General features: G+C 49.4%; 3 protein-coding genes across 3 annotated transcripts; 2 read left to right on the top strand and 1 right to left on the bottom strand.

Annotated features, from left to right (window-relative positions):
• Positions 1–10,517: 10,517 nt before the first annotated feature.
• LOC112898296 lies at positions 10,518–11,820 on the top strand. Its single transcript, XM_025966647.1, has 3 exons — positions 10,518–10,820; positions 10,943–11,599; positions 11,767–11,820. The coding sequence occupies exons 1-3, from the start codon at positions 10,518–10,520 to the stop codon at positions 11,818–11,820; spliced, it is 1,014 nt and encodes a 337-aa protein (XP_025822432.1).
• A 2,786-nt stretch (positions 11,821–14,606) lies between these two features.
• On the top strand, positions 14,607–20,530 carry LOC112896361 (probable LRR receptor-like serine/threonine-protein kinase At2g23950). Its single transcript, XM_025964302.1, has 11 exons — positions 14,607–14,809; positions 14,908–15,040; positions 15,164–15,235; positions 15,364–15,507; positions 15,609–15,680; positions 15,840–15,899; positions 16,101–16,231; positions 16,604–16,765; positions 16,865–17,236; positions 18,886–19,280; positions 19,878–20,530. Exons 1-11 carry the CDS (start codon positions 14,710–14,712, stop codon positions 20,247–20,249), a joined length of 2,013 nt encoding a protein of 670 aa, XP_025820087.1. The 5' UTR covers positions 14,607–14,709; the 3' UTR covers positions 20,250–20,530.
• A 1,074-nt stretch (positions 20,531–21,604) lies between these two features.
• On the bottom strand, positions 21,605–26,259 carry LOC112896275 (histone-lysine N-methyltransferase ASHR3-like). Its single transcript, XM_025964200.1, has 9 exons — positions 26,157–26,259; positions 25,167–25,193; positions 24,666–24,783; positions 24,451–24,547; positions 24,007–24,100; positions 23,680–23,758; positions 22,659–22,830; positions 22,424–22,504; positions 21,605–21,732 (listed from the first exon to the last, which is right to left on the bottom strand). Exons 1-9 carry the CDS (start codon positions 26,253–26,255, stop codon positions 21,663–21,665), a joined length of 837 nt encoding a protein of 278 aa, XP_025819985.1. The 5' UTR covers positions 26,256–26,259; the 3' UTR covers positions 21,605–21,662.
• Between the last annotated feature and the right edge of the window lie 591 nt (positions 26,260–26,850).

The following is a 26,850-nucleotide window of genomic DNA, read 5'->3' as shown; positions in this document are numbered from 1 at the left end:
TGCACGCGGGACCGAGATACCTTCGCTGGGCCACATGCCAGTGCCTGACGCTTTCCCTTCCCGTCCCGCCATGGAGAGAGGGAGAGAGAGAGAGACACAGCGCGAGGGAGGGAGGGGAAGGAAGGATACCCCCGGGGCCCTGCGCGCGGGACCCTGTCCTCTGAGGCTCTGACGCGCGACTCAAGCAGCACCGTGCTGATTTGTCCCTCCCCTCTCTCTGAGAAGGAGGCCGGCCAGTTGGCAGTTGGCCTCCCTGACTCTCACCACCAGAACCATGAGGAAGAAATCACGGCCAGTTGCATCGTTCGGAAGCTGCACTGCAAGTAGAAGTAGAGTAGTAGAGCCCGGAGTAGCATGGGCTGCGTTGCGGTTGTCGTCGTCGCCCTGTGGGAATCACGGCGGTTCTACCCCCGCGTGTTTCGATTGGACGGACGGGGCCTGAACATGAAGAACTCGCACCGATGACACGACAGCTCAGAGCATCTTCCTCTTTCTAATATCTAAACAATACCTTTTTGGTAACAAAAGGTGCTTCGGTAAATTACTAACACTACGCCAAAACAGCAAATAGGAGCAAGCAATCTGAGACAAGCCTCTAAGGGCACGTCGCAGATTACAGAAAGAAAGACGCGCTAAAAATGCGGGCGCGGCGCTGCGTGGGGTGGGGGAGGGTAAGAGACAAATGCCAGACGGGCCGTGGTAGGGCAAGTCTCCGATCATTTTAAGATCTGAGATGCGCCTTACTAAGGCCCGTCTCGCATTACTTGTCAACGATTTTTATAAAGCCACAGAAATTAATGCGCGACGAGCCTTAGTAAGGCGCGTCTCTCATTACTTTCTGTGGCTTTATAAAATGATCGGAGACAAGCCCTCCCACGGCGCGTCTCGCATCAAGCCCTCCCACGGCGCGTCTCGCATTTGATGCGAGACGCGCCGTGGGAGGGCTTGTCTCCGATCATTTTATAAAGCCACAGAAAGTAATGAGAGACGCGCCTTACTAAGGCTCGTCGCGCATTAATTTCTGTGGCTTTATAAAAATCGTTGACAAGTAATGCGAGACGGGCCTTAGTAAGGCTCGTCTCGCATTGATCGGGGGGGGGGGGTGGCAGTGGCGCGTCTGTAGCGTACAATACATATTACATGGAATCAATCCCTTGAAACCGAACGAACCGGCTTACATTACATTACATTAGTAAATCCAGCAATACATTACAATGTCTGAAATACAAATAATCTCACAATACATTACAATGTCTAGCTAAATCCAGCATTACAATGTCTAGCTAAATCCAGCAATTATTATTACATCGATATTAATTATTAGATAGATATTAAATCAGGCAATGGCGCTGGCTTACGAGCGCTAGCAGCTTCGCGAGCTGAATCACCGTCCTCCCCCTTGTAAACGTTGTTGTTCCCCGAGCCACAGCAGTTTAGGGTGACTGAACAGTCGCTGCAGGGGAGGCAGCCGCCAAAGCAGCTAAACAGCTTCGACCAGCTCGGAAATTTCATCCTGGGCCAGCTCGTGTTTCGTGGGTTTCGTGAGACAATAGAAATCGATAGAGTACTACCACTAAAGCAAACAAAGAGAAGCTTCCTCCGTGGGTTTGCTGATGCAGATTCAGGCAGAATGCGACGATTCCAACAAATACATTCAACAATGGGAGGTACCCGATCCTTATGTGCGGGGGATGTTGGTGGTGAAGGGCGTTGTGGTCCCGGTGTCGCAGATCTGCGGCTGGTGGTGGAGAAGCCCGGGGATGTTGGTGGTGAAGGGAGCTGCGGTCCCCGTGTCGCAGATCTGCGGCTGGTGGTGCAGAAGCCCGTTGGAGGAGGCGCCGCAGATCTGCCGGTGGCGACCGCTGTGATCTCCGAAGCGGTGCACTCCGGGAGCGCGGCGGTCTCGGAGGATGCGCCGAGGAGGGTGATGCCGAGCGCCGCGGTCTCCGGCGCTGGGAGGGGGATTTTGGCGGGTGGCGAGGTCCTCGGTCTCCGGGACGCTGGGGAGGGGGATTTCAGCCGTGGTCATCTCGTTCAGCAGTACATCTCGTGACTATAATTTTCTTTCGATAAATAGCCGGGACACGTCTCGCTTTACTTTACTGAGACAATGGGAGACGCGTCACTGGAAGGCTCGTCTCAGATCATGAGATGGGAGACGAGCTTTTGGACGGACCGTCTCAGATCATGAGGATGGGAGACGCGCAACTGCAAGGCTCGTCTCAGATCATGGGCGTCTTGCATTTGTTCCCACCTCAGACAAGACCCGCCTGGGGGTCTGGAGACGCGTCACTGGAAGGCTCGTCTCAGATCATCAGATGGGAGACGCGCCTTTGGACGGAACGTCTCAGATCATGAGGATGGGAGACGCGCTTACTGCAGGCTCGTCTCAGATCATGAGATGGGAGACGAGCTTTTGGACGGTCGTCTCAGATCATGAGGATGGGAGACGCGCAACTGAAGGCTCGTCTCAGATCATGGGCGTCTTGCATTTGTTCCCACCTCAGACAAGACCCGCCTGGGGGTCTGGAGACGCGTCACTGGAAGGCTCGTCTCAGATCATCAGATGGGAGACGCGCCTTTGGACTGTACGTCTCAGATCATGAGGATGGGAGACGCGCGACTGCAAGGCTAGTCTCAGATCATGGGCGTCTTGCATTTGTTCCACCTCAGACAAGACCCGCCTGGGGGTCTGGAGGTCCGAACAAGCTATCCGAACTTGCAGTCTGATACTTTGGTGGTGCAGCTGGGTGGATCTGGGGAAAGTGGTGCTGGCGGATGTGCGGCTGGGTGGATCTGCCGCGGCGGGGCGGTGGAGATCTCGTGGGGAGCGTCTCGCGGCGGGCGGCTGGAGCACGATCGAGCCTCTTCTTGCTGTCGTGTTCGCGGGGCAGTGGCAAGGTAACTCCGATATGATATCGATTCTTTTGGTTCACCATGTAATAATTAAGTTCTAAGTTCAAACTTTTATGGCTAGAATAGGGCATTATAACTTATGTCGAAAATACACCAAGATTTTTCCATGATTGTCTTCAGACGTTAAGAGCATCTAATACTAAATAAATCCGAGATAAATCATATAGCATGAAAAGTAAAGATGAAGATCTTAAAATATTTTTACATTCTTGCATCATTGCCAATATTTGGCTCCACATATGACCTTACTGGCTATGGTTTGTCTTGTAAGAGTTCGTGTCTCTAATTAATATTGCCTCTTGCCTGCATGTATTATATCGTAGATGACACGTCAAGATACAGAAGCTGGGATAATAAATTTTATTCCATCATCTAAAAAATTATAAACCACAGATTCTACATGCAGAATAATATTTCGCAGAACTACACTTCCAAGCAAGCAATAATTCCATGCTTGCTAACAATATTTGAACTTAAACACTAGTTGTGCATGGCCCCAAACTATGAGAATCCTAACGTTTTGATTTCATATTCTATATAGATGTCGTATCGGCGTTGGATGTATGGTCCACGCCTTTGCAAGGACTTTATGGATGGTGTTGAAGCCTTCATTAAGAACGCGAAGAAAGATATGGTGGACAATGGTATACAGTATCTCTATTGCCCATGCAAAAATTGCAAAAATAAGAAGCGATATCTTCAAGAGCACGTGTTGAAATCACACTTGATCAAACGTGGATTCATGGGGATTATCGATGTTGGAATAAACACGGTGAAGAAGGACTTAATGAAGCAGAGAGTAGGGATTCCTATGTGGAGAGGGAGGTCCATAGTGTTGTCGAAGAAGAGGACGACGATGTGGATGAGGCGGATATACTAGGGTTGAGCAATGCCGACATCATGGAACAGGTAGTACTCAAACCCGGCTCCATAATAAAGCTTACAATTAGAATAATAAGGTCGTGCTAATATGACTTTTCATGTCTGGCTTGACAGGTTGATAACATAGAGGAGATGGTTTGCAATGCTGACAGACACGGCGACGATGAGTTCAAAGGAGCCGAATTCGGAAAGTACAAGAGGATGATCGAAGACTCTAAGAAACCTTTCTATCCTGGTTGTGGATTGAAATACTCAAGGCTATTTGCGATGGTGAAGCTTTTCCAGTTGAAAGCAATCCACGGATGGAGTGATGGCAGTTTCAAGGAGTTGTTAGCACTCCTTAAGGACATGCTTCCACAAGGCAACACCGTCCCTGAGACCGTTTATGAGGCCAAACAGATTATCTGCCCGTTGGGATTGGAGGTGGGAAAAGATCCATGCGTGCAAGAATGATTGCATTCTCTATCGTGGCTCGAATTATCAGGACCTTGAGAAGTGCCCTGTTTGTGGACTCGATCGATTCAACCGTAGAAAAGATGGTGGTGATGATGAGGACTGCAACAGAACAAAGGGCGGACCTAAAAAGGTGTTTTGGTACTTTCCAATTGTTCCACGATTGGTGCGCTGGTTTGCAAACAAAAAGGAGTCAGAATTGTTGCGATGGCACAAGGAGAAGCATAAGGTGGACGGGTTGATAAGACATCCTGCTGATGCCACACAATGGCGGAACATAGATTTGCGATATCCTAAATTTGCGGAAGATCCGAGGAATATTAGAATTGCAATGAGCACAGATGGCATGAACCCATTCATGAACAATAGCACACATAGCACCTGGCCAATTGTTCTGACGATATACAACCTTCCACCTTGGTTGTGTAACAAACGGAAGTACATTATGCTGTCGGGCTTGATACCGGGGCCACATCAACCTGGTAATGACATCGACACTTATTTCAGTCCTTTGGTTGACGATCTGAAGTTGCTGTGGTGTGAAGGAGTGGAGGTCTGGGATGAGTACAAGCGTGAGTACTTTCAGCTTCGAGCCATTTTGTTCGCGACTATCAGTGACTCTCCAGCGGCACGGAACTTGTCCGGACAGAGCAAGAAAGTAGGTTGCGGGTGCCCACATTGTTTGAGAGAGACAGACTCTGAGTACTTGAGTGAGTCAAAAAAATAGTGTACATGGGACATAGACGCTACCTTGGAATGAAACACCCATTCCGGAACATGTGTGATCACTTCAACGGTAAGGCCGAGAAGAGGCGTCCTCCTCCGCATTTCTCAGGTCATGATGTCTACGAAATGGTTAAGAATGTCCATGTTGTCCTCGGTAAGCGGAAAGGAGAGAAGAAAGGCAAGAGGGGCAAGAAGGTCGTTGTTGAAGAAGATGACATGTGGAAGAAGCAGTCGATTTTCTGGGAGCTACCGTATTGGAAGGACTTATACATCCATCACTCTATTGATGTGATGCACGTGGAGAAGAATGTCTGTGAGAGCCTTCTCGGCACATTGCTTAACATGGACGGAAAAACGAAAGATCACGCACATGCACGAGCTGATCTGAAGAAAATGAAAATTAGAGAAGAGTTGTGGCTCAATGATGACTCCGTTAAAGGAATGGAGCTGCCCACATCATGCATCACCCTGTCAAAGAATGAGAAGAAGGAGTTTTGCGAGTTCTTGAAAAGTGTGAAAGTTCCAACTGGCTACTCAACCAACGTCTCGAAGCTTGTATCAATGCCTGATCTAAAGCTATCTCCCGGCATAAAGTCTCATGATTACCATGTATTGCTGACGCAGATGATTGCCGTAGGAATTCGGAATATCCTACCGGTCAATGTTCGGGAGGCTATTATGAACCTGTGCTTTTTCTTTAATGCAATTGGTCAAAAGGTTCTAAGTGAAGAAGATCTTGAGTCATTGGAAAAGAAGCACTATGAAACTTTGTGCGTTCTTGAGATGTATTTTCCACCTGCCTTTTTCGATATCAGCCTTCATTTCACGGGCCATCTTATCAAGGAGATAAAGCTACTTGGTCCTGTGTTCCTTCACCAGATGTATGCGTACGAGAGATTCAACGGCATCTTGAAGTCACTAGTAAGAAATCGAGCTTTCCCCGAGGGCAGCATGGTACAAGGATATTGTACAGAGGAAGCCATTGAGTGGGCTCTAAACTACGCTGACCCGAGTAACCCGGTTGGTGTTCCCAAGTCTCGTCATGAGGGGAGGCTCACAGGCACGGGGACGATCGGGAAGAAGGCTATAATTCCAGATCGAGATTTATTTCATAGGGCTCATTTCCACGTGTTGCAACAAATGGACATTGTGTCTGAGTATTTCGATGAGCACAAGGAGCTGTTGCTTAGAGAGAATCCTGTACACAGTGAATCATGGTTAGCAAAGGAACACATGAACAAATTCTGTGGTTGGCTCCGGAATCGAATTTCACGATCAGATACTCCTATAAGTGAACAACTCAAAATTTTGGCTCTTGGTCCTATATTCACCGTTATGACATACCAAGGGTATGACATAAATGGATACACGTTCTACACCGAACGACAAGATAAGAAAAGCATGTATCAGAATAGTGGTGTACGTGTTGATACTTACGATGTTAACGGAGAGGACAAAACTGCGTACTATGGTCAAATACAAGAGATATGGGAGCTTGACTTTCACGGTTTTAAAATTGCTCTTTTCCGTTGCAATTGGGTTGATGCAAATAGAGGTGTACAAAAAGACAAGTACGGGTTCGTTAGTGTCGATCTTAGCCGTCACGGATACAAGACGGACCCTTTCGTCCTCGCACAACATGTGGCTCAAGTGTTCTATGTTTCCGACACCACAAACAAAAGACTCAAGGTGGTTATACCTGGAAAACGGCGAATCGTCGGTGTTGAGAATGCGGTCGACGAGGAAGAGTTCGATCAGTTTGATGAGATACCTCCTTTCGCCACCTCAATGATCAAGCCAAGAATACCATCGGCCAACGAAACTCCCTACTTGCGCAACGACCATAAAGAAAAAGTCAAGAATTTCAAAAAACCAAGGGATCAACGGAAAGTAGCAAAATGATTGGGCACACAATGTATATTAATTGTTCCTTTGTCAAGTATGGGAATTGTGTGACTTTAATTGTTCCTTTGTGAAATATGGTAAAAGTGTGACTTTAATTGTGCCTTTGTGAGATATGATAATGTGTGAATATTTGTGAAGTACGAATTCATATTTGTGAGATATCAATATGTGTGAATTTTCAGTTTTAGAACTGAATGGTTGTGACTTTAATTGTTCTGGACATTCAGTTCTGGAACTCAACAAGAAAGGCGAGACGCGCGTTACCTACGGCGCGTCGCTCATATACCTACTCCGGGAGGAACCCAGGGACCCTGGGCATCAAATGCGAGACGCGCGCTACCTACGGCTCGTCGCGCATATCATCATGCGCGACGCGCCGTAGGTAACGCGTGTCGCGCATAAGACCACGAACAGATTGAACGGGTGAGCCCTCGGGGCCCATTCCCACACCAATGCGCGACGTGCCGTGGGTAGCGCGCGTCGCGCATTCCCCGGTATCTGCAATTATTTTTCCGGTTCTATAAGGGGGTCCGGGCGGAAAACACTTGTGCCTCAGAGAGGCAACAAAAAAAAAGTTACACCCCGGTAGGGGGTCCGGGGCCACCAGGCTCAACCCGCAGGGTACCACGAACAGATTGAACGGGTTCGACCGGCAAGGGAGCCCTCGGGCCCCAAACCCACACCGCCAGCATGGGCAAAGAGAGGAAACTGCGGCTCAAAGGTACATGTATGGTAAATTCGAAACGGCGAAGACCGCCCAAGCTTATAAGCTGGACGCACTCGCCTTGCGTTGGCGAGGTGGGACAAAATCCCCTCCCAACGCGCGCCTGATCAGGCAACCATCTCGGGGGCCTCAAATGCGAGACGCGCGCTACCTACGGCTCGTCGCGCATATCATCATGCGCGACGCGCCGTAGGTAACGCGTGTCGCGCATAAGACCACGAACAGATTGAACTGGTGAGCCCTCGGGGCCCATTCCCACACCAATGCGCGACGTGCCGTGGGTAGCGCGCGTCGCGCATTCCCCGGTATCTGCAATTATTTTTCCGGTTCTATAAGGGGGTCCGGGCGGAAAACACTTGTGCCTCAGAGAGGCAACAAAAAAAAGTTACACCCCGGTAGGGGGTCCGGGGCCACCGGGCTCAACCCGCAGGGTACCACGAACAGATTGAACGGGTTCGACCGGCAAGGGAGCCCTCGGGCCCCAGACCCACACCGCCAGCATGGGCAAAGAGAGGAAACTGCGGCTCAAAGGTACATGTATGGTAAATTCGAAACGGCGAAGACCGCCCAAGCTTATAAGCTGGACGCACTCGCCTTGCGTTGGCGAGGTGGGACAAAATCCCCTCCCAACGCGCGCCTGATCAGGCAACCATCTCGGGGGCCTCAAATGCGAGACGCGCTCTACCTACGGCTCGTCGCGCATATCATCATGCGCGACGCGCCGTAGGTAACGCGCGTCTCGCATTTGACCACGAACAGATTGAACGGGTGAGCCCTCGGGGCCCATTCCCACACCAATGCGCGACGTGCCGTGGGTAGCGCGCGTCGCGCATTCTCCGGTTAGAACGCGACGCTCGGCCTTCTGGGACTTAGGTCAAATTTTCAAATCAGATACAACCGTTCTCTGCTCCCCGCCGCCGCGCCGTCGTCTCGCGCCGCCCGTCGTCGTTGAGCCAGACCGTCACTCCCTCGCGGCCGTCGTCCCCGGCCCCGCAGCGCCGCTCCGCGCTATCGGCGCCCCCCGGGCCCGAGCTCCCGTCCCCGCGAGTGCCGCCGCCGTCGAGCCTTCCCCGAGCCGTCGCGCCGTCGTCCCCGGCCCCGCGGCGCCGCCCCAAGCCACCGTAGCGTCGTCCACTGCCGCCGTAGGTGAGCTTTCCCCCTTTCTAATTAGTCACTGTTCATACCCTACATATGGATGTACCAGGGCAAGAAACATCTTCCATGGACACACATAGGGCCTGTTTGGATGAATGGGAAAGAGAAAGAGAAAGTGCAAAACTTTTGCTCTGTTGCACTTTTTTTGCACTTGTAGATCCAAACACCCCAAAGTGCAAAAGAGCAAATGCTACCGTAATTTTGCTAATTATGGATTAATTAGACTTAATAGATTCGTCTCGTCATTTAGTCCTCATCTATGTAATTAGTTTTTTAATTAAACTATATTTAATACTTCTAATTAGCGTCCAAACATCTGATGTGACAGGAGCAAAAAATTTTACCATTTGCCCTTTTGCCATTTGGGGTGGATCCAAACACCCCCATAGTATGTTTTGCTACACAGAATTGAAATCAAATTATCAAGAGCAAAAAGAGACCAACCTAGCCAAATAAAAAAAAAGAGCGGTTAATGACCAAAGATTGAGTCATATATTTCAAAAAATGGAGATTACTTTGCGAGAATATGTATCACTAAAGCATTAAGCATGTCTAGGCCTAGGTATGGGATTCATGCGGTTACTCTATGGTTGTATCTGATTCGGAGCGTTTACTCTATGGTTGTATCTGTTTTTTTTTTCTTTCTCATGTAGCACGATGTCCAGTGGTCCGGACAGTGTGCAGCAAGCTGCAGACGGTGAGGACAGTGTGCAGCAACCTACAGATGACAGAGCATCATCAGGACGGCCGGCACGGTCACAGTCAGGAGCTAGCACATCTGGTGCTGGCAGAAAGAAAAGGTCACAGACAAAGTGGCCATCAGATGTGAAAAGTTGTGGCCGGCTCAATTCTGAGGCAGCACCCGAAGAATCGTCAGTCTTGGTGAGATTAGCACGGGTTTGTGGCCTCACTGCCCGGCAAAGGGTGCCACTCACCTTGGAACATTTCGATGACTTGTCTTGGGACGACAAAAAGAGAATCTTCGAAAACAATATTCAACCCTATGTTGAATATCCGATAGAGTTGCACGATAAGGCTACGAAGCATGCTATGAAGATCATCTCTAAAGCCTGGAGGAGCTACAAGAACAAGTAAAGTGTTGTCACTTACTATTGTCATTTACTAATATTTTTTCATTATCTACTGTCACTTATGCAGATTTATTGTTTTGTCGTGCAGGCTTTTAAAGTGTTGGAAGAAGAAAGAGAACCCTTTTGACAAGTATGCGGACTTGACCAAAGAAGCCTGGGACGAGCTTGTTGAAAAGTGGAATACTCCCGAGTTCCAACAGTCAAGTGAGTATTTTCGGGGTCTCCGAGCGCGGAACGAGCTTGACCACCACCTTGGCTCAGCGGGATATGCTGGAAAGCAACGCAAGTGGGAGCAGGAGGATGAGATGCTGGCAGCGAGGGGCATTGAGAATCCCTATGAATCGTTTGAGGGACGGCTGGCACCATTTATGCGTGCTAGGTCAAAGCTCACGGAGGATGGCAATATCAATTTCTACAGCACGAGCGCTGAGGAAGTTGCTCAAAGGGCTTTGATGGAGAGCAGCCAAGGTTCAAATGAAGGAGTGAGGGAGTTTGATGCGCTCACCAGGGCTTTGGGAACCCGTGAGCAACGGGGCCGTGTCCGTGGTGTTTCCAGTCAGTTGACCTGGAAGGAGGGGTTCCCTGAACACAAAGGCAGATACCGGAAGCGGACTCGAGACTCCTCATCAAAGGTTGACATAGATGAGATCAAAACGCAGGTGAAGATGGAGATGTTTGGAGAGCTGAAGACCATCTTCGAGTCTCAGGGATTGTCATTCCCTGATATGCCGGGGAGTACGATGAGTGAAGAGAGAAGGGACAGCTTCGCTTGTACTGCAGCGGGTGCTTCTCAGAGTAGAGGGACAGAGAGGGCAATTGTGCCTACATCAGTGGAGCCGGATACGATAGATGGCTTGGCTCGTCCGACCCGATGCAGTCTTCTCGTGCAGCTGGTCGGAGATTCATCTTTCATGGAGGTCGGGAACGGGCTTGTGTATCCCGGTATGTCCCAGCTTGAAGGTGTCCAGGTCAGTGCATTGGTCTTTGCCTCTCTTTTCTTTTCTCCTATTTCTTTTTGTTTTTTTTCTTTTGGTATGTACAACTTGCTTGAGATTTAAAGGCTTTGTTGTTGTTGTTGATGTTGTTGCAGGTCAGGGCTGATTGTGCTGTGGTCAAGATTGACTACGTGCATGAGTTTGCTAAGAATATCAAGCTGGAGGTGCCACCAGATGACATGACCACCACTTTGCGGGATGCAGTTGCGAGAAGGGTTCAGTGGCGGAGAGCTGGTATTCATATTGATCCAGCAGATGCAGATTCAGTACCGACCAGTCAACCTCAGCCACAGAGTGCTGCAGTGCCACCGACGTTTTCTGAGCCATGCCCACAGCTGCCGGATACACGGGAATCGTTATCGGAACCGCATCCTCCTGTCCCTACTCAGCCTCAGGTTACCCCCCCTCCACCTGTTCCGACAGAGCCAGCTACCGCTCCCAAGAAGCCAAGCAAGGCTAATCCTGTGAGGAAGAAGCAGAGTAGGCCGATGGCGACGAAGCGGGAGATCTCAGAGGGTAAGAAAAAGGTGGAGCGGATAAAACAACCGGTCACAAGGGCTTACACTTCTGAGAATCCAAAGTACAGGGTTGGAAAGGCCTTGCTTAGTGTATCTGAGCTTCGGGCAGCAGGTCCATATTGTATGGACCTGCACAAGTACTACATGCAAAATGTCAATCAAGCCGAGGAAATCATGGTGTCATACGAAGAGCGGCACTTTCTGCAGCTTGAGGGCAACAGCAACATCTTTATTGTTGCCTGGAGCGATTTGTTCGACCTTTTCAACCTCGACGCTTTGGATCTTTCTCTCATTCGGTGCTTTGCATTGTAAGTCGATTAAGACTTGTTTCCATTTCAATGCATTTGATATACGTTCAACAATTTAAGTCGTTTCTATTTCAATTCATATGGATCGTGTAGGCACATGCAACAAGAGACAAGGCGTCGAACCGGAAAGAAGTGTGGGTACATTGACCCACAGCTGATGACGGTGACATTTATGCTGACAGCTAGAGATAGCTTGGTCAGGTGCGCACATGCAACAATTAAACTTGTTTTCATTTCAACTTGTAGCCACATGTAGTCACTTGTTTCCATTTAACACATGTAACCGCTTGTTTCCATTTCAACTTGGTTAGGTACATGGTGAAGTGCATGGGAGTACATGCTGACAAGGAGCACATTGTGGTGCCGTACAACCCAGGCAACCATTGGGTTACACTCATCATCAATGTCAGGAGCAAGCAAGTCTTCTACCTTGACTCGAGCATTCCATCAGATGAGTCGGGCGCGCCTCAGATACGTGATTATTCTCTAGTCATCTCAATCCTTGACGAGTAAGTTTGTTGTTTGGTTTAGTTTTTTATCATTTGCCCATTTCAGAAGCATTTGTAATATAATATCCGGATGTCTGTGTTTAGGTCTCTTGACAGGCATCTTAGGGCCAAAGAAGGATACAAAGAGCAACGTCAAGCTGCGTTTACACATCACACCGCGTGGACGGTAACTACTATAACTAAATCGCTTTACTATTACGATGTTTTCTTGGTTCTAAGTGTCGCAAAATGCTAATTTCTATCTATCTTTGATATGTAGTGCACACGGCAACCCTCGGGTAACTCATGTGGGTTCTATGTTTGCCACAACATGCTTCTAGTTGCAGAGAAACCGGATTTCACGGTAAGAATTATCACGTGTTATAATTAAAAAAAATCTGTCTTCATCTTGTATTCTAACTGCTTGTAATTATATTTCGAAGGACGAAGATGATTATTTCAATCAAACGACGCTTGGTAACGTGAAGGATATCCGAGAGAGGCTAGCGGGATTCCTCATGATGGAGGTGGTCAACACAAAGGGGGAGTTCCATCCACGATAGCACGGCCCGCGACATTGAGCTAGATTGAGAGACTTGCTTTGCATGTACTCTATTGTTCTTATCGATCATTGTTGCTAATTGATTGTACATGTGTTATATAATACCATCTTTCCTTGTGTGTATCGCACTATGTGAATTGTATGGATGCGTGCGATGATTGCGGTGAATTCTGTGAATTGAAATCTTTTGCAGGTATTTGATTGCAGCTGCCAAATCCTGGCTAGTTCCAGGATGCAGCTGGGGAAAGAAAAGGCCCCTGTTGGAGGTAGACTAATGCAAGACACGCCTCGCTTGGGGCGCGACTCTCAATAGGCTCCCAGGACCACCTGTGTGAAGCCAAAGAGAGACGAGCCGTAAATGAGGCGCGTCTCCCATCTGTGACTAATGCGAGACCCGTCTAGCCTAGAGTGCGTCTCGCATTTGGCTCCCAGTGGCGCCTGTGTGAAGCCAAGGCGAGACGCGCTGTAAGTGAGACGCGTCTCCCATCTGTGACTAATGCGAGACCCGCCTAGCCTAGAGCGCATCTCGCATTTGGCTCCCAGGAGTGCCTGTGTGAAGCCAAGGCGAGACGCGCCGTAAATGAGGCGCGTCTCCCATCTTTGACTAATGCGAGACCCGCCTAGCCTAGAGCGCGTCTCGCATTTTGCTCCCAGGGAAGCCTGTGTGAAGCCAAGGCGAGACGCGCCGTAAGTGAGGCGCGTCTCTCATCTTAGACTAATGCGAGACCCGCCTAGCCTAGAGCGTGTCTTGCATTTGGCTCCCAGGGAAGCCTGTGTGAAGCCAAGGCGAGACGAGCCGTAAGTGAGGCGCGTCTTGCGTTTTGGTAATCTGAGACGCGCGTGAGGCGCGTCTCAGATTACTTTTTTATCTGCGACGCGGTAATGCGGGACGCGACCCCTGCGCGTCTAGCATTTTGCCTAGGGCGCGTCTCAGATTAGGGCTTCTGGCGTAGTGTAATTCCATCACCAATATCAAAATATTTTTTAATCGCCAAAACACCTCTCTCTCTTGCTCAAATATAGGTGAGTAATTTGCTATAGCATCTACTACCAAAAATAAAAAAAATATTATTAGTAATGAAGAGAGAAAATATATAAAATATGAGAGATAAGTAATTTGCTGAAGATGCTCTCAGGGCCGCATGGCCTATTAGCCGTAATGCTCCCGGCTAGGATCCAAATCGCTCAATCAGGATGCCACTCCTAGTCCCTCTCTCATTCCATGTAGACTGTAGCCAAGGTCTCAAGGATCGCGTGTACTAGAGCTGCCTGCTGATTTACCTAGTGCTGCAGATCAAACTGTACTTAGAGACGGATATTCCCTGCACGGCTCCCGGGGCCCTCTGGCAGTTAGATGTAAACCGACAATCGGATCTAACCTTTTATGTTTCATAGCATTAACAACTCCATGAATCATCTTGGCTGAACGGTCATGGGGCCTAATTGCCATCATCAACCCCACTGACCTCCTCATCCGGTCCTCACTCCTCAGTCTTCAGGCACCTGCACTTCCCAACTCCCAAGTCGCACTGCATGTCTCTGCACGTAACACCCAAGAAAAGAAACCGGGCATTTGCCGAGAGCCCTGCACCCACTGCACGGCGGGCCCCACGGACTCATCACCGGGCCCCACCCGTCAGGTTCGCGTCCATGATCATTTCCCCTTCCCTGTCGCTGCCACCCAAAGATGCCACGGCGAAGGGATGAGTGGGCATGCAGAATTGCAGACCGCCCCGCATCGATCGGCATCACATCGATCCGTCGCCCCGGCCGGCCTCGCTTTCTTTCCCCTCTTTTCCCCCCTCCCCTCTTGCATGACACGAGAAAAAGCGTCGACGCCAAAGCCACCCCGCTCCGCTCCACTCTATGCCCTGCCGCCTGCCTCCCCTGCCCGCCCAGCTCTCACTTTTCTTCCTCCCCCTCCCCGCTCGGGCGCCTCTCGCACCGCACCCTCATCATTCCCGTTCCCCAGGGCCGGCTCTCCCAATGGCCTCCTCCGGCGGCGTCCTCCTCTCCCTCCTCGCCGTCGTCCTCCTCTCCTCGGCTCCGCCCCTCGGCTCCGCCTCCGAGCCCCTCAACCCCGAAGGTAACGCCGCAGGCGCCTTGCCGACACTCGCTCGGGACACTAGCTGCACTTCCGGTGGTTGATTTGCGAGCTTTGGCCTCGAGCTTTCCCGCGTGCAGTGCAGGCGCTGATCGCCATCCGGCAGGGGCTGCTCGACCCGCACGGCGTGCTCGGCAACTGGGACCAGGACTCCGTCGACCCCTGCAGCTGGGCCATGATCACCTGCTCCGCCCAGAACCTCGTCATCGGCCTGTAAGCTCAGCAGCCTCTCTCTCGTCAGCCGTCTCGTGAGCAGCCCTAGGAAGAGCCTGGCAATAATGGCCGGCCGGCGGGCTAGTTGCAGCTGACACCGATGCGTTTGCCTTCACGTTTCAGGGGAGCGCCGAGCCAGGGCCTGTCGGGGACGCTATCCGGGAGGATCGCCAACCTCACCCATCTCGAGCAAGTGTAAGCAACCAAACCACCTCGCCGACCCGTCCATCCGTCGTGCGTCATGGGGTGAAGGAAAATTTTGAACGGGAACCGTCACTGAATCCGCTGCCTGCTGCCGACCCGTCTCGCTTTGGTTTTTCCAGGCTGCTGCAGAACAACAACATCTCCGGCCGGCTGCCGCCGGAGCTGGGCGCGCTGCCGCGGCTGCAGACGCTGGACCTCTCCAACAACCGCTTCTCCGGCCGCGTGCCGGACACGCTCGGCCGCGCCTCCACCCTCCGGTACCTGTGAGTGAGAGCCTCCCAAAAGATCCCAATCCCCGTTCCGAGTAGTGCCATGGCCATGGCTGCTCATGCTTGCTCGTTATCCTGTCCGTTCTTCGCCGCAGGAGGCTGAACAACAACAGCTTGTCCGGGCCGTTCCCCGCGTCGCTGGCCAAGATCCCGCAGCTCTCCTTCCTGTACGTCCTCACCCACGCACGAACGCGAGCGTCTTGTCGAAGCCATCGGCTTCCTCAATTCCTTGCCGATGTTTAGCTTTCGTTCCCTTTTTTGCGGTTTATATCGAAATTGAAATTCAATCCGTGACTGACCCAATGCGTCTGCTCGTTGGTTCCCAGGGACTTGTCCTTCAACAACCTCACTGGCCCCGTCCCGGTCTTCCCGACAAGGACGTTCAAGTAAGCATGGATCGCCGGAGCCCGGTCGATCGTCTTATCCTAATCCACGATTCCACACTAGTTTGATCACCTTTTGCTTTCTTCTTCTTTTTTTTTAAATAAAGAAACTGAACTGTATGATGATGGTGGTGGTGGTGGTGGTCGTAGCATCGAATCTAATGCCAAGGTTGTTTGTTTGTTTAATGTTCGTGTGGCGTGCAGCATCGTGGGCAACCCGATGATATGCGGGAGCAGCAGCAACGCCGCCGGCGCGGGGGAGTGCGCCGCCGCGCAGGCGCCGGCCGCCGTGCCCTTCCCGCTGGAATCCACTCCGGGCGGCGGCAGCAGCAGCAGTGAGCACACTCTTCCTGTTCCTGTCTCTCTGCGGCTCTGTCTCTGTCTTCGACCATTCCGCCACTCCCACTCCTGTCTCGTCGTGCTCGGCGCTTTGCTTTCCTCGCTTTCTCGGAGCGCGTGGCGTCGATCGTGGGCGCGCATGCACGCGTCGCTGCTGCTGCTTCTGCGACTCTGCGCTCTCGCTTCGCCGTGTAGCGGTCGAGGAGACATCGTGCCGCCGGAGCGGGGCGCCGTCGCAGCGCCGCTTGCGGCGTGCGCGCCCGGAACAGTTGTGTGCGTAGGCTTGTAGCTGGTGGCGCGGTCTGGCCTGAATGGTGTGCGTCTGCTCGTGCCTGGGGATCAGCGTTTGGTCTTGTGTGTGCGTGCAGGGGCGGCGGCGGCGGGGAGGTCAAAGGCTGGCGCGCGGCTGCCGATCGGCGTAGGGACAAGCCTGGGCGCCTCCTCCCTTGTGCTCTTCGCCGTGTCTTGCTTCCTCTGGCGGCGGAAGCGCCGGCACTCGGGGGGGCCCTCCTCCGTCCTCGGCATCCTCGGTACGTCCCCATCACCAACGTCCCTGACAGCGGCGCTAGCTCCCTGAATGAGAAATTAAACGACCCCGCGGACGCGTGGTGTTTGGATGGTTGTTGCAGAGCGGGGCGGCGGCCGCGACCTGGAGGACGGCGGCGGGGTGGCGGTGGCGCGGCTGGGGAACGTGCGCCAGTTCGGGCTGCGCGAGCTGCAGGCCGCCACGGACGGGTTCGCGGCAAAGCACATCCTGGGCAAGGGCGGGTTCGGGAACGTGTACCGCGGCCGGCTCCCCGACGGCACGACGGTGGCCGTGAAGCGGCTGAACGACCCCGCCAGCGCGTCCGGGGAGGCGCAGTTCCGCACGGAGGTGGAGATGATCAGCCTCGCCGTGCACCGCCACCTGCTCCGCCTCGTCGGCTTCTGCGCCGCCGGCGGGGAGCGCCTCCTCGTCTACCCCTACATGCCCAACGGCAGCGTCGCGTCGCGCCTCCGAGGTACGCCACCGTCACCGCTCACCGTACGCGTTCCAGCGGTAGCGAACCTTTAGGGAGGAGGCGCATCAAGGTTCGTGCCATGCCGGCGGGCCCGCCCGTCCCGGCGGTCGGTCCGTGCGGGCCCCGCGCGCGGAAGTGCACGCAGGAGTCATGGGAGGGGAGGTGCACAGTACCCGCCACCCAGGGGGAGTCAGGCGTGGTCGCGCGCGCGGCCCCCTGTACTTGGGGCGCTGCCGCTGCCGCGCGCGGGGGACCACGGCGGGGGCGCCTGCCATGGGCGGGCGGAGACCACAGGCCAGAACACCACCGCACTCACGATTTGTCCGCATCCCCGGCTGCCACCCTGCGCTGCTGCCCGGGCGCATGCCGTCGCTGCCGCGCGCGGCCCGCCCCCACCCCGCCCGCCACCGCGCGGCGCGACGCGAAGCACAACCCGCGGTAGCGTATCCGCGCGTGCTGGTACCCTGGTTGCAGCGCGCCAGTACCGCGCGCACCCGCTGACCACTAGACGAGCGTGGCGGCGGCAGCGTGCATTTATCGCCCGGCGCTGCCGCCACGGCTGGCGTGACGCGCGTAACAGCCCGCGCCCGTCGTCGGCGTCGCCGTACCCGCGCCGGTCGGACGCGCCCGTGCCGGCCGTGCGCCGCGACACCGCTCGCCTGCACCTGCACTCGCGTCGCGTGGTTTCCGTCCGCGCCGGGGCCGCGTGAATGCGCGGTCGGTTCCCCACGGGCATGGCATTACCGACGCGGCGAGCCCTCCGGTTGTGGAGGAGTAACCGCGCGCGCGCGCGTGGGTTGCCTCGGGTGTTTTGCTCGCGCGCACGCGTGTCCGTCCTAATCCGGCATCCCACTCGATGCTTCATGACGGGGCAGGAGGTCGATCAGGGTTGCTGCTTGATAGGCTGCAACGCTGGCTGCTTCTTCGGGGAAATGGTGGTCCTGGTCTCCAGGAGGACCAGGAGGCGTGGGGGCGCCGCTGGAACAGCAGCACAGCCAAGGGCATGTCGGCTTCTTCTTTTGTTCCGGCAGGCTGGGGACCTAGCTAGCTCGCTGTAGCTCCCTGCGTAGCGCGAACACCGAGCCCGTGTGCCCCGTCCGGTCACTGTTCCGCCCTGCATCTCCGCGTGTCCCATGCGGCAGTGCCAAGCAAATCCTCAGCACTCGTTGGCATCATTGCTCAGCTGGCTATCAGCTGCCTACTATAAGTACTGACTGCTAGCTCGAGCCCCCCTTAACATCACTCAAGCTAGGAGGCCGCTGGTCCACATCACCTGCAAACAACCGGGCAGCAGCTGGGGTACGTTCTTCGTCTATAAACACCCGTGCTGTCGTAGGCCGTGCGCATCGTATCTCTCGCTCCGTATGTCAACTGTACACGTAGCAGCAGCAGGCGGCAGGCCTGCAGCGGCCAGGAGCCTCTGGCCTCTGGGGCTCGCCGGCCAGTCGATCCCGAGGGCAGGGATACGCCGGTGACGTGACGTCGGCGATCTCCCTCTCTTGCCACGCCGTACCGTACGCCGCTGCCCGCAGCCGTAGCCACGTGCACGCACGCGACGCCACCGACGCGTCGAGCACGCACCGCGCCGTGGTATTAATTAATTTAATTGACCCGCCGGCGGCCGGCCGGCCTTGACGACGCTGCTGCAGGGAAGCCGGCGCTGGACTGGGCGGCGCGGAAGCGGATCGCGGTGGGGGCGGCGCGGGGGCTGCTGTACCTGCACGAGCAGTGCGACCCCAAGATCATCCACCGGGACGTCAAGGCCGCCAACGTGCTGCTGGACGAGCGCCTCGAGGCCGTCGTCGGCGACTTCGGGCTCGCCAAGCTGCTGGACCACGGCGACTCGCACGTCACCACCGCGGTGCGGGGCACCGTGGGGCACATCGCGCCCGAGTACCTCTCCACGGGCCAGTCGTCGGAGAAGACGGACGTCTTCGGCTTCGGGATCCTGCTGCTCGAGCTCGTCACGGGACAGCGCGCGCTCGAGCTCGGCAAGGGCTCCGGCGCCGGGCACAACCACAAGGGCGGCGTCATGCTCGACTGGGTACGTACGCCTCTCTACTGCTTTCTGTTACTTCTCTGTCCAATGCAAAACTTGGTAAGCTAGCAAGCTTTTGAATTCATGTCGTTTTCGATGCAAGCTTAGTGATCGTTTAGGAGAGAGAAAGAGATCCATTCATGCCGCATGCTCACACGGCCATGCGCATTCATTAGCGAGTATAGTACTGATCGACCAGGACGGCATCTGGATACCTGATGCGGCACAGGATGTCGTCCCAGGTCGATCTGAATGCCAATAACTGAGCCAAACTCTGGTCCCCTACCCGTGTACCCTCCCCTGGTGTTGGAAGCACTGGGAAGTACCAGCTTGGGGTACTTGCAATAAACCATGCGTGCTCCTCCTGATCGAGCTGCACCTAAATGCTGATCATCTATCTGAGCAGCCTTTCGAATGCAACTCTTCCTGTACTTAAACTGTGCACTGTACTCGGCATCCAATTAAAAGCTGCATTTCTGAATGCTACTCTATTCTTTGATCATGCGAACACCAGTAGGAAAACAATTGAACATTGTTGGTGCATTCTTGTTAGGGGCGAAGTGCTTGGCTAAATCTTGCTTTGTTTTGTTTCCCCAACAACAGGTGAGGAAGGTGCATCAGGAGAAGATGCTGGACCTGCTGGTGGACCAGGACCTGGGCCCGCACTACGACCGGATCGAGGTGGCGGAGATGGTGCACGTCGCGCTCCTCTGCACGCAGTTCCAGCCGTCGCACCGGCCCAAGATGTCCGAGGTGGTCCGGATGCTGGAGGGCGACGGCCTGGCCGAGAAGTGGGAGGCCACGAACCGGCCGGCCGCGCCGCCGTGCCACGACGCGCTCGGCTACGACAACCGCAACGACTCCAACGGCTCCGTCTTCTTCAACGACTTCCACGACAACGACAGCAGCCTCAGCAGCGACGAGGCGCGGTCCATCGACATGGTCGAGGAGATGGAGCTGTCAGGGCCGAGGTAGCAGCTGCCGGGAAGAACCAGTTCATCATTCATAGCATCAAAGTTCAGACTAGGATCAGAGTGCTTGGAAAAAAAATTACAGGTAGAGAGTGACTGAGTGAGGGTTGGGTAATATTTGTTGCGAGCCAGTTTGGAATTAAAGTTACCACTAGGTGCTTTAGAGCTTAGACCACAGTGTGTAGTTTCTGATGGGAGCTGCCGTCCTTTTCCCTGGAAAAAAGATGTAAAGAAAAAGGATGGCTTCTCTTTTGCTTCTTTTCACAGGCCTCTTTTTCTTTTCCTGCTGCTGCTGTTCTTACTGCTGATCTGGTGACACGAGCACATGCAGCATCGCAGTCCTCTGGTATTCCGGTCCACTGATCTAGGGCAACCTTTTGCAGTGCAAGCATGTATGTAGGGAATGTGTTGCAAGTTGCGAGGCACGCAGTCATTTTTGACTGCTTTTGTGACCTGTAAAGGTAACTAGCTGCTCAATTCCCCTTTGGTGCCTTTTCTGAAGACTGAAACAAGGATGTCTGTTGATAAACAATGGCTATAGTACAGATCAAAACAAGCAAATTTGGACTGTTACAGGCGAAATCACATGGCAATTTCAAGCACCATCTCACACACGGGGACAAAGTCACTAACCCAGTGAATGCCAGTTATTCTCGATAGTACACCATGTGGCTCACTATACTGAGACTAGATCGAAGAAAGAAGCACATACATTTTACTTTTTGAAATTATAGAGGAAAAAGGACAGATAAGCTGTCAAGCGTGTCCCTCAGTACCGTGAATACGTTGTGTATTTAGTATTTACAGAGTAAAACCTGTACAGTTGAAAGAACAGCAGATAACACTGACTAAATCGTAAAATCAGAAGAAATAGTGGTGGTGGTTGTGAGATAATCCATGAGTTTTGTTTTGTTTTGACCAGTAGGGTCAGATATACTTTGCTTAGCCATTAAGTTATAGGCAGCTGTTGACAGCTGCTAGTAGTAGTAAATTTGGATTTTGATTTAGCTGACATGTCGGTTACTGTAGCACCGACCTAAAATTCCTACAAAAGGACATGTACCCCTCATGTGTATCCAAGCTTGTGTAATATAGAAATATACATTGTTAGCTTCACTCCACAAAATTACTCCTCTCATGTCTCTCTCCTGTTCTTAACAGAACAGAAGTGATCCTAGGCTAAAGAATCTAATAGTGGTAACTACCAAACACTAATATTATGTCTATGATTCATCATGTTACATGTTAGACAAAATGATAGCACTCGTGACTGTTTACGTTTTTTTTTTGAACTAGCTGGAGAGAGTTTGTGCTTAACCAACCCTCAGTATATACTCCATTGTTATTTCCCATTGTTTTGGGCCTTCCTGTTATATACCTCTGACAGTGTACATCTTCCTTGATCAATCTTTACCTATCACAATTTCCCTCGACAGTTTGGAGCCCCGCAGAGACATTCTTTCTCGGGACCAAAAGAAGTGGAGAATCTACAAAAACGGGAGAGAACTATTATACATCAAAGAACTATTTTCTTAACAAAAGAAGAGCATATATTCTGTGGATTCTAACAGCAATTTTTCAACTGAAGTAATATAGGGGAAGTAGGGACAATTATAAGCTCAGCCTAAATCAAGTTGCTCTTCGACAGGTATAATCGGTAGTAATAAAGAAATGCCGTAAAGTTGCACTAAGGATCCATAACTTTAACATCAGCCATGGGTGGACGACAGTTGTTGTGCAATATGACCACAGGCATACCAATTCCAGGTAAATTACCAATGACAGTGGATTCTAACTAATAGCTCTACAATCTAATTTGTTGTCTAACTGATTATTACATATTTGTCAAATACATGAACCTGTGACATACTGAGTAAAACGATTTATAATAATGACAACTTAGAAAACATAGCAACAGCATGACTGCGCATAAGTAGAACACACAACCATGTGCTACTTGGATAAATGCAACCACATATGTGTTTCAGTTTTGAATTATGAACTTGAACAGTAGCATGACAAATAATATAAGGGACAAGTAATCCCACATGTGAAAAATTTGAACAGTCCACATGTGAAAATAAAAAATGGTTACTCATTACTCGAATAGCCGAAGTTCTGGTTCTGGAAAAAAACAATTGGAAACCTTGAGGATTATTGGGAGCAAGTCTGAAGTACCTGTAGTTGTAAGTCAAGGGCATTCCTACTTTAATAGCCTCTGAAGCAAACACACCCAATCTTGTCTTGCCTTTTACTTGCCTGGCAATAAAAAAAATAGTTGAATCAAACTGTATATTTTATATAAAAAGTTAGTAGCGGTTGCCAACTTAACTAGAAAAAGAACCCTAACAAATTACTGAATTACTATAGAAGCCAGCATATAGCATACAAAAGATGGGTGAAACATTCTTACCATTTCTCCAGCCGACAGTTAGGTTGGCAGCTGTGGTTAAGAAAGCGACAAGCATTTCCTCTAAACGTTGCATCAATTACAAAGTCTTTGCTGACTTTGCACATGTAGAAATTCTGATCTCTGCGCTGCCTCATGTCCTGGAGCCTATCGTCACACATTGCATCATCTATGACTGAAAGGAGATGGCAAATTACAAAAAACGATGTCATTAATAAGAAAGTAGGCTTTTGAGCATAAATCTAGCATTGTCATTAATACCATTACTTTTCATATAAGCCATACTTCAATTATACATTTGCAGAGAACAATTAGTTTTTAATTCTAACAGACAGGGAAAGTTCTCAAGTTAATAACATCATATTCAGGAAATGAGGAAAATATTTCCTTTTTTGTAACATTAAGGATTTCAATAACCAGTATTACACCATCAGAAATCACAGCAGTCGAGGGAATGGGCCCCAATAAGATATATCCAAACATGTCATTCATAAGTTTGAAAGATTGTCGCAACATGCCAAAAACTACAGCAGAAAATAATTCATTGGATGATACATCCCCTTGCTTCCATAAATACTGTTTAAGACAATTAGACAAAGCTGAACTTACATAATTGTTGTAGTGATATTTAGCAACATGCTAGGTGACTACCTGAAACAGACACAAAATTTTGATGTACTTTACAACGCCCAGGTTTACATTTTAAGTATTGTACTCTACAATATGAGTTAAATATTAAAACTATTTCCATATGGCCATATGTAAATTTGATATTAAGCTAAAATGAATCCATATGTATCCTCAAAACTAATATAAGCAATGAATCCATATGTATCCATATGTTTAAAACAATCATCACAGTTAAAATCCCATAAATTCATATTGACATGCCACGTGTGAAGAAATTTCACATGTAAATAGTGCTCTACTGTGAAGTCCAAGAGAGCATATGGAATAGCCAATTAATAGAGGACTGAATGAATTACATCCAATAGTTAAACAAACTAAACAAGAGAGCTGGTACCTTCTCCAACAAACTCTATCACAAAATCATCTTTCTCAATGGTTTCCAGAGAAATAGCACCCCATCCGCATTGCTGCGTCTACAGAATTAGACCACAATCAGGCAGTTATTCGCTAGCCCAAAATATTAGATGCACCAAACAAAAACAAGCTGTGCTAAATAAAGACAACAGGGTAAAATATCTTATATTGTTGCAGAACTGAATCTCATGTCAAGCAAGAACAGTAGATAAATAACATAACACTTAAATATTTACATAGAGTACGTGCAAGTACTCTATGAATATCAATAAGCACTATATGCCTTCTGAGAAAACTGAAGCCTTACCTTAATGATCTCAATCATTTTCTCTCTGCGAAATGGTTTGTTGGAGCATTTAACTGAGCAATGACAAGCCTGAGAGCAGCTGACCAATGAACATCTGCAATAGTAGTCTTAATTTTGTGAACTGTTTTCAGCATGTGATGGTAAAAATTTACACATACGACATAATACAACAGTCTGTAGACTACAAATGACAAATACTCCAGCAGGCACAAGAAGTGTAGCAATTGGAGTGCGCTAATGATATGTGTTCAATGGAACATAATTAGTAAAAAAATTGACACTACAGGCAAACAATTGGCCCAGCAGGCACAAGAAGTGTAGCAGTTGGAGTGCGCTAATGATATGTGTTCAATGGAACATTAGTAAAAAAGTTGACACTACAGGCAAACAATTGGCAAACATCTGACAGGTTTCAGCACAAGAAATGGGACAAGCAGCTGGTACCTGCAGGGGCATCTTTCACAGGTCGAGTCATGGTCACAGTTGGCACATCCAGTTTCAATTGCATCACTGTCACATTTATTCTTGACAATAAAAACATCTTAGTTCATTAAGGAAACAACAGATGCTGCTGCAATAAAAGTTACAGCTCACAAATTAACAAATATGAGACACCATATACAATTGTGAACATTAATGTTAAAACTAACAAAGGATACTGCGCTTTATATGTACATACGGAGGTGGATCCCTCTCATTTTCCAAATCCTGTGTACTAATAGGGTTAATATTGAACTCTTGGTTAGTGTATGGGAGTGGTAAACGCCGGAAGGCTTCCTGTAAATGGACCAAATGTCAAAAGAGTATGTCAAACAATTTTGAAATGAAATCATGGCCTGTAAAACTAGAAAAGATTCCAAATGTTGCCTTGTTTTTCTCTGGATTTACTGCCAGATTGCTCCATTAATAATCATCCAAAATAAAAAAATCCAAAACACAAATGCGATCCCCATAGTAAATTTATTTTTGAAATTTGCTTCTAATATAAGATTTTCATTGACAATGAGAAAAACAAAAATAGAAGAGTAACAGCACATTGGCTGATTGATCCACCCATATCTCAGCGACCACCATTACAAAGAAGTTAATATTGGAAAAAATAGGAAAGGTTCTATTATGTTCAATAACACGAACAAATTACAAAACCAAATATTAATCACCTTAATGTCATTTGTAGGGCCAGCATCCTGTGAGAAACAAATATCATGAACTCAGCAAAATTGCCAATAAAGTAACAGTCAAAGCTTTACCGCAATAAAAAGGTATAACAAATAAGCATCCAATCTTGATAAGACATAGAGCAGGTTTTCGAAAATGCTAGTCTAACGCAGAACACTTGTACATGAAGGTATATGCAACAACCTTAGCCCTTTAGAGTGCCTCAAGATTTGATCCAGGAAAAAGGAATTGGTTAGAATATGGGATGGTGATTTGAGGTTTAAAAGTTTCAATCTATCCCAAGGCCTATGCATTGACTTTGTTAGTACATGTACCTACATGAAGTTACAGAGCTATATGGACGATTTAAAGACGTCCAATAATTTTCACCATATACATTTTAACAGTACAAGTGATTTTATGATTTTCTCTATAATCATAAAATACTAGAACGTATGAAATTCTAAGCAGAGTGCAAAGTAATCTACTAATATCCTACTGTTGCAATAACATGTTTCTACTATTGAGGAATTAAATTCAACATTTACAGATAAGGTTAATAGGATCAGCTGTCTGAAATTATGGGAAAAGCAAAAAATAATCTAGCCAATATCCAACTGTCATATGAACATGTGTAATTTTTTTCCGAACAAAATAAGCATGTGTATAGAAGCAAAACACAAGCAGATAAGGTTAATGGGCTTCTAATTGACAAGTCTTATTTGTTATTATCCAGAACTAAAGTATAGTTTTCATGTGCTGTCATCTAGGAGTAAATGAAGTACTCTTATATGCTTTCAATAAAAGCAGAGGGTGACTCCTTTCTAAAAAACTCTAGGAGTAAATGAACTAATAATGGATAAAAGTCTCAATAATGTCCATGTGAATAATTCGATCTTCTATAGTATTTTGCAAGCATTGGAGATGCTAACAAAATATATGTGTAAATGAAAACAAAGCAGCAAATAATGTGCATGAAGCATGGCATCAACCTCACTTGTTGATGGCCAAATACTCCAACAAATCATTGAGCTTGAAAGATCTTCAGAACCAATCATACAGTTCTGCTTCAGTAAACATACAGTACACATAGGCACTGTGCGTTGCACACGGTGTCTTGATGTCCTCCTTTTACAGTAAAAACATATCTATGCAGTTAACAAGAAGAATAAGAAGATACAGCACAGTCAGTTATATGAAACTTTTCTAAAAGTAAATAGAACTTTACCAATCAAATGAACAAATAAACATCCCTAGTACATCACAGTTTTGTCAAACTAAAGTTGACCTCTGAGTACCATTTTCTGACAAGAATACTAAGGTTGAATCAATCAAGTTTCCCTGTCACAGCACCTACCAACACTACTACAACTTTCATATTTGAAGTCAACAAAACGTCTACAGAACATGTTGCTGTTTGATCAAAAGATCGACACAACTCAGTTATATATCCTGACTGCACCACACCCAGTAAAATTAAAAAGTGAAATCTGCAAGGCTATGCATGAAATGAAATGTTAGATCTACAGCTTGGTTTCAGATAACTCACATGCCGAGGGCAGCATCCATCTGTTTTTCCAGAACAAGACTTGTGCAAGGTTACATCACAGTGATTAACTGAACATTGCATCCTTTCATCCGGCAGAATACTCTTTGAGCAAATCAGGCACTCGACCTAAATCCAAA

The sequence above is a fragment of the Panicum hallii genome, chromosome 6 (genome assembly GCF_002211085.1).
Source record: "Panicum hallii strain FIL2 chromosome 6, PHallii_v3.1, whole genome shotgun sequence".
Taxonomy (NCBI): Eukaryota; Viridiplantae; Streptophyta; class Magnoliopsida; order Poales; family Poaceae; genus Panicum; species Panicum hallii.
Note: the sequence above shows the minus strand (reverse complement) of the source record. Positions and strands in the feature narration are given on the sequence as shown.

Bases quoted from the DNA above. Each gene is read 5' to 3' on its own strand.
- LOC112896361 (XM_025964302.1), top strand. From the start codon at position 14,710: ATGGCCTCCTCCGGCGGCGTCCTCCTCTCCCTCCTCGCCGTCGTCCTC. The intron at 15,236-15,363 runs GTAAGCAACCAA...TGGTTTTTCCAG, and splicing joins CTCACCCATCTCGAGCAAGT to GCTGCTGCAGAACAACAACA. The intron at 16,232-16,603 runs GTGAGCACACTC...GTGTGCGTGCAG, and splicing joins GGGCGGCGGCAGCAGCAGCA to GGGCGGCGGCGGCGGGGAGG.
- LOC112898296 (XM_025966647.1), top strand. From the start codon at position 10,518: ATGGAGATGTTTGGAGAGCTGAAGACCATCTTCGAGTCTCAGGGATTG. The intron at 10,821-10,942 runs GTCAGTGCATTG...ATGTTGTTGCAG, and splicing joins CCCAGCTTGAAGGTGTCCAG to GTCAGGGCTGATTGTGCTGT. The intron at 11,600-11,766 runs GTTGCCTGGAGC...TGGATCGTGTAG, and splicing joins GCAACAGCAACATCTTTATT to GCACATGCAACAAGAGACAA.
- LOC112896275 (XM_025964200.1), bottom strand. From the start codon at position 26,255: ATGTGTACTGTATGTTTACTGAAGCAGAACTGTATGATTGGTTCTGAA. The intron at 24,101-24,450 runs GTACCAGCTGCT...CTACTATTGCAG, and splicing joins TGTGAAAGATGCCCCTGCAG to ATGTTCATTGGTCAGCTGCT. The intron at 21,733-22,423 runs GTACTTCAGACT...CCGTTTTTGTAG, and splicing joins CCCTTGACTTACAACTACAG to ATTCTCCACTTCTTTTGGTC.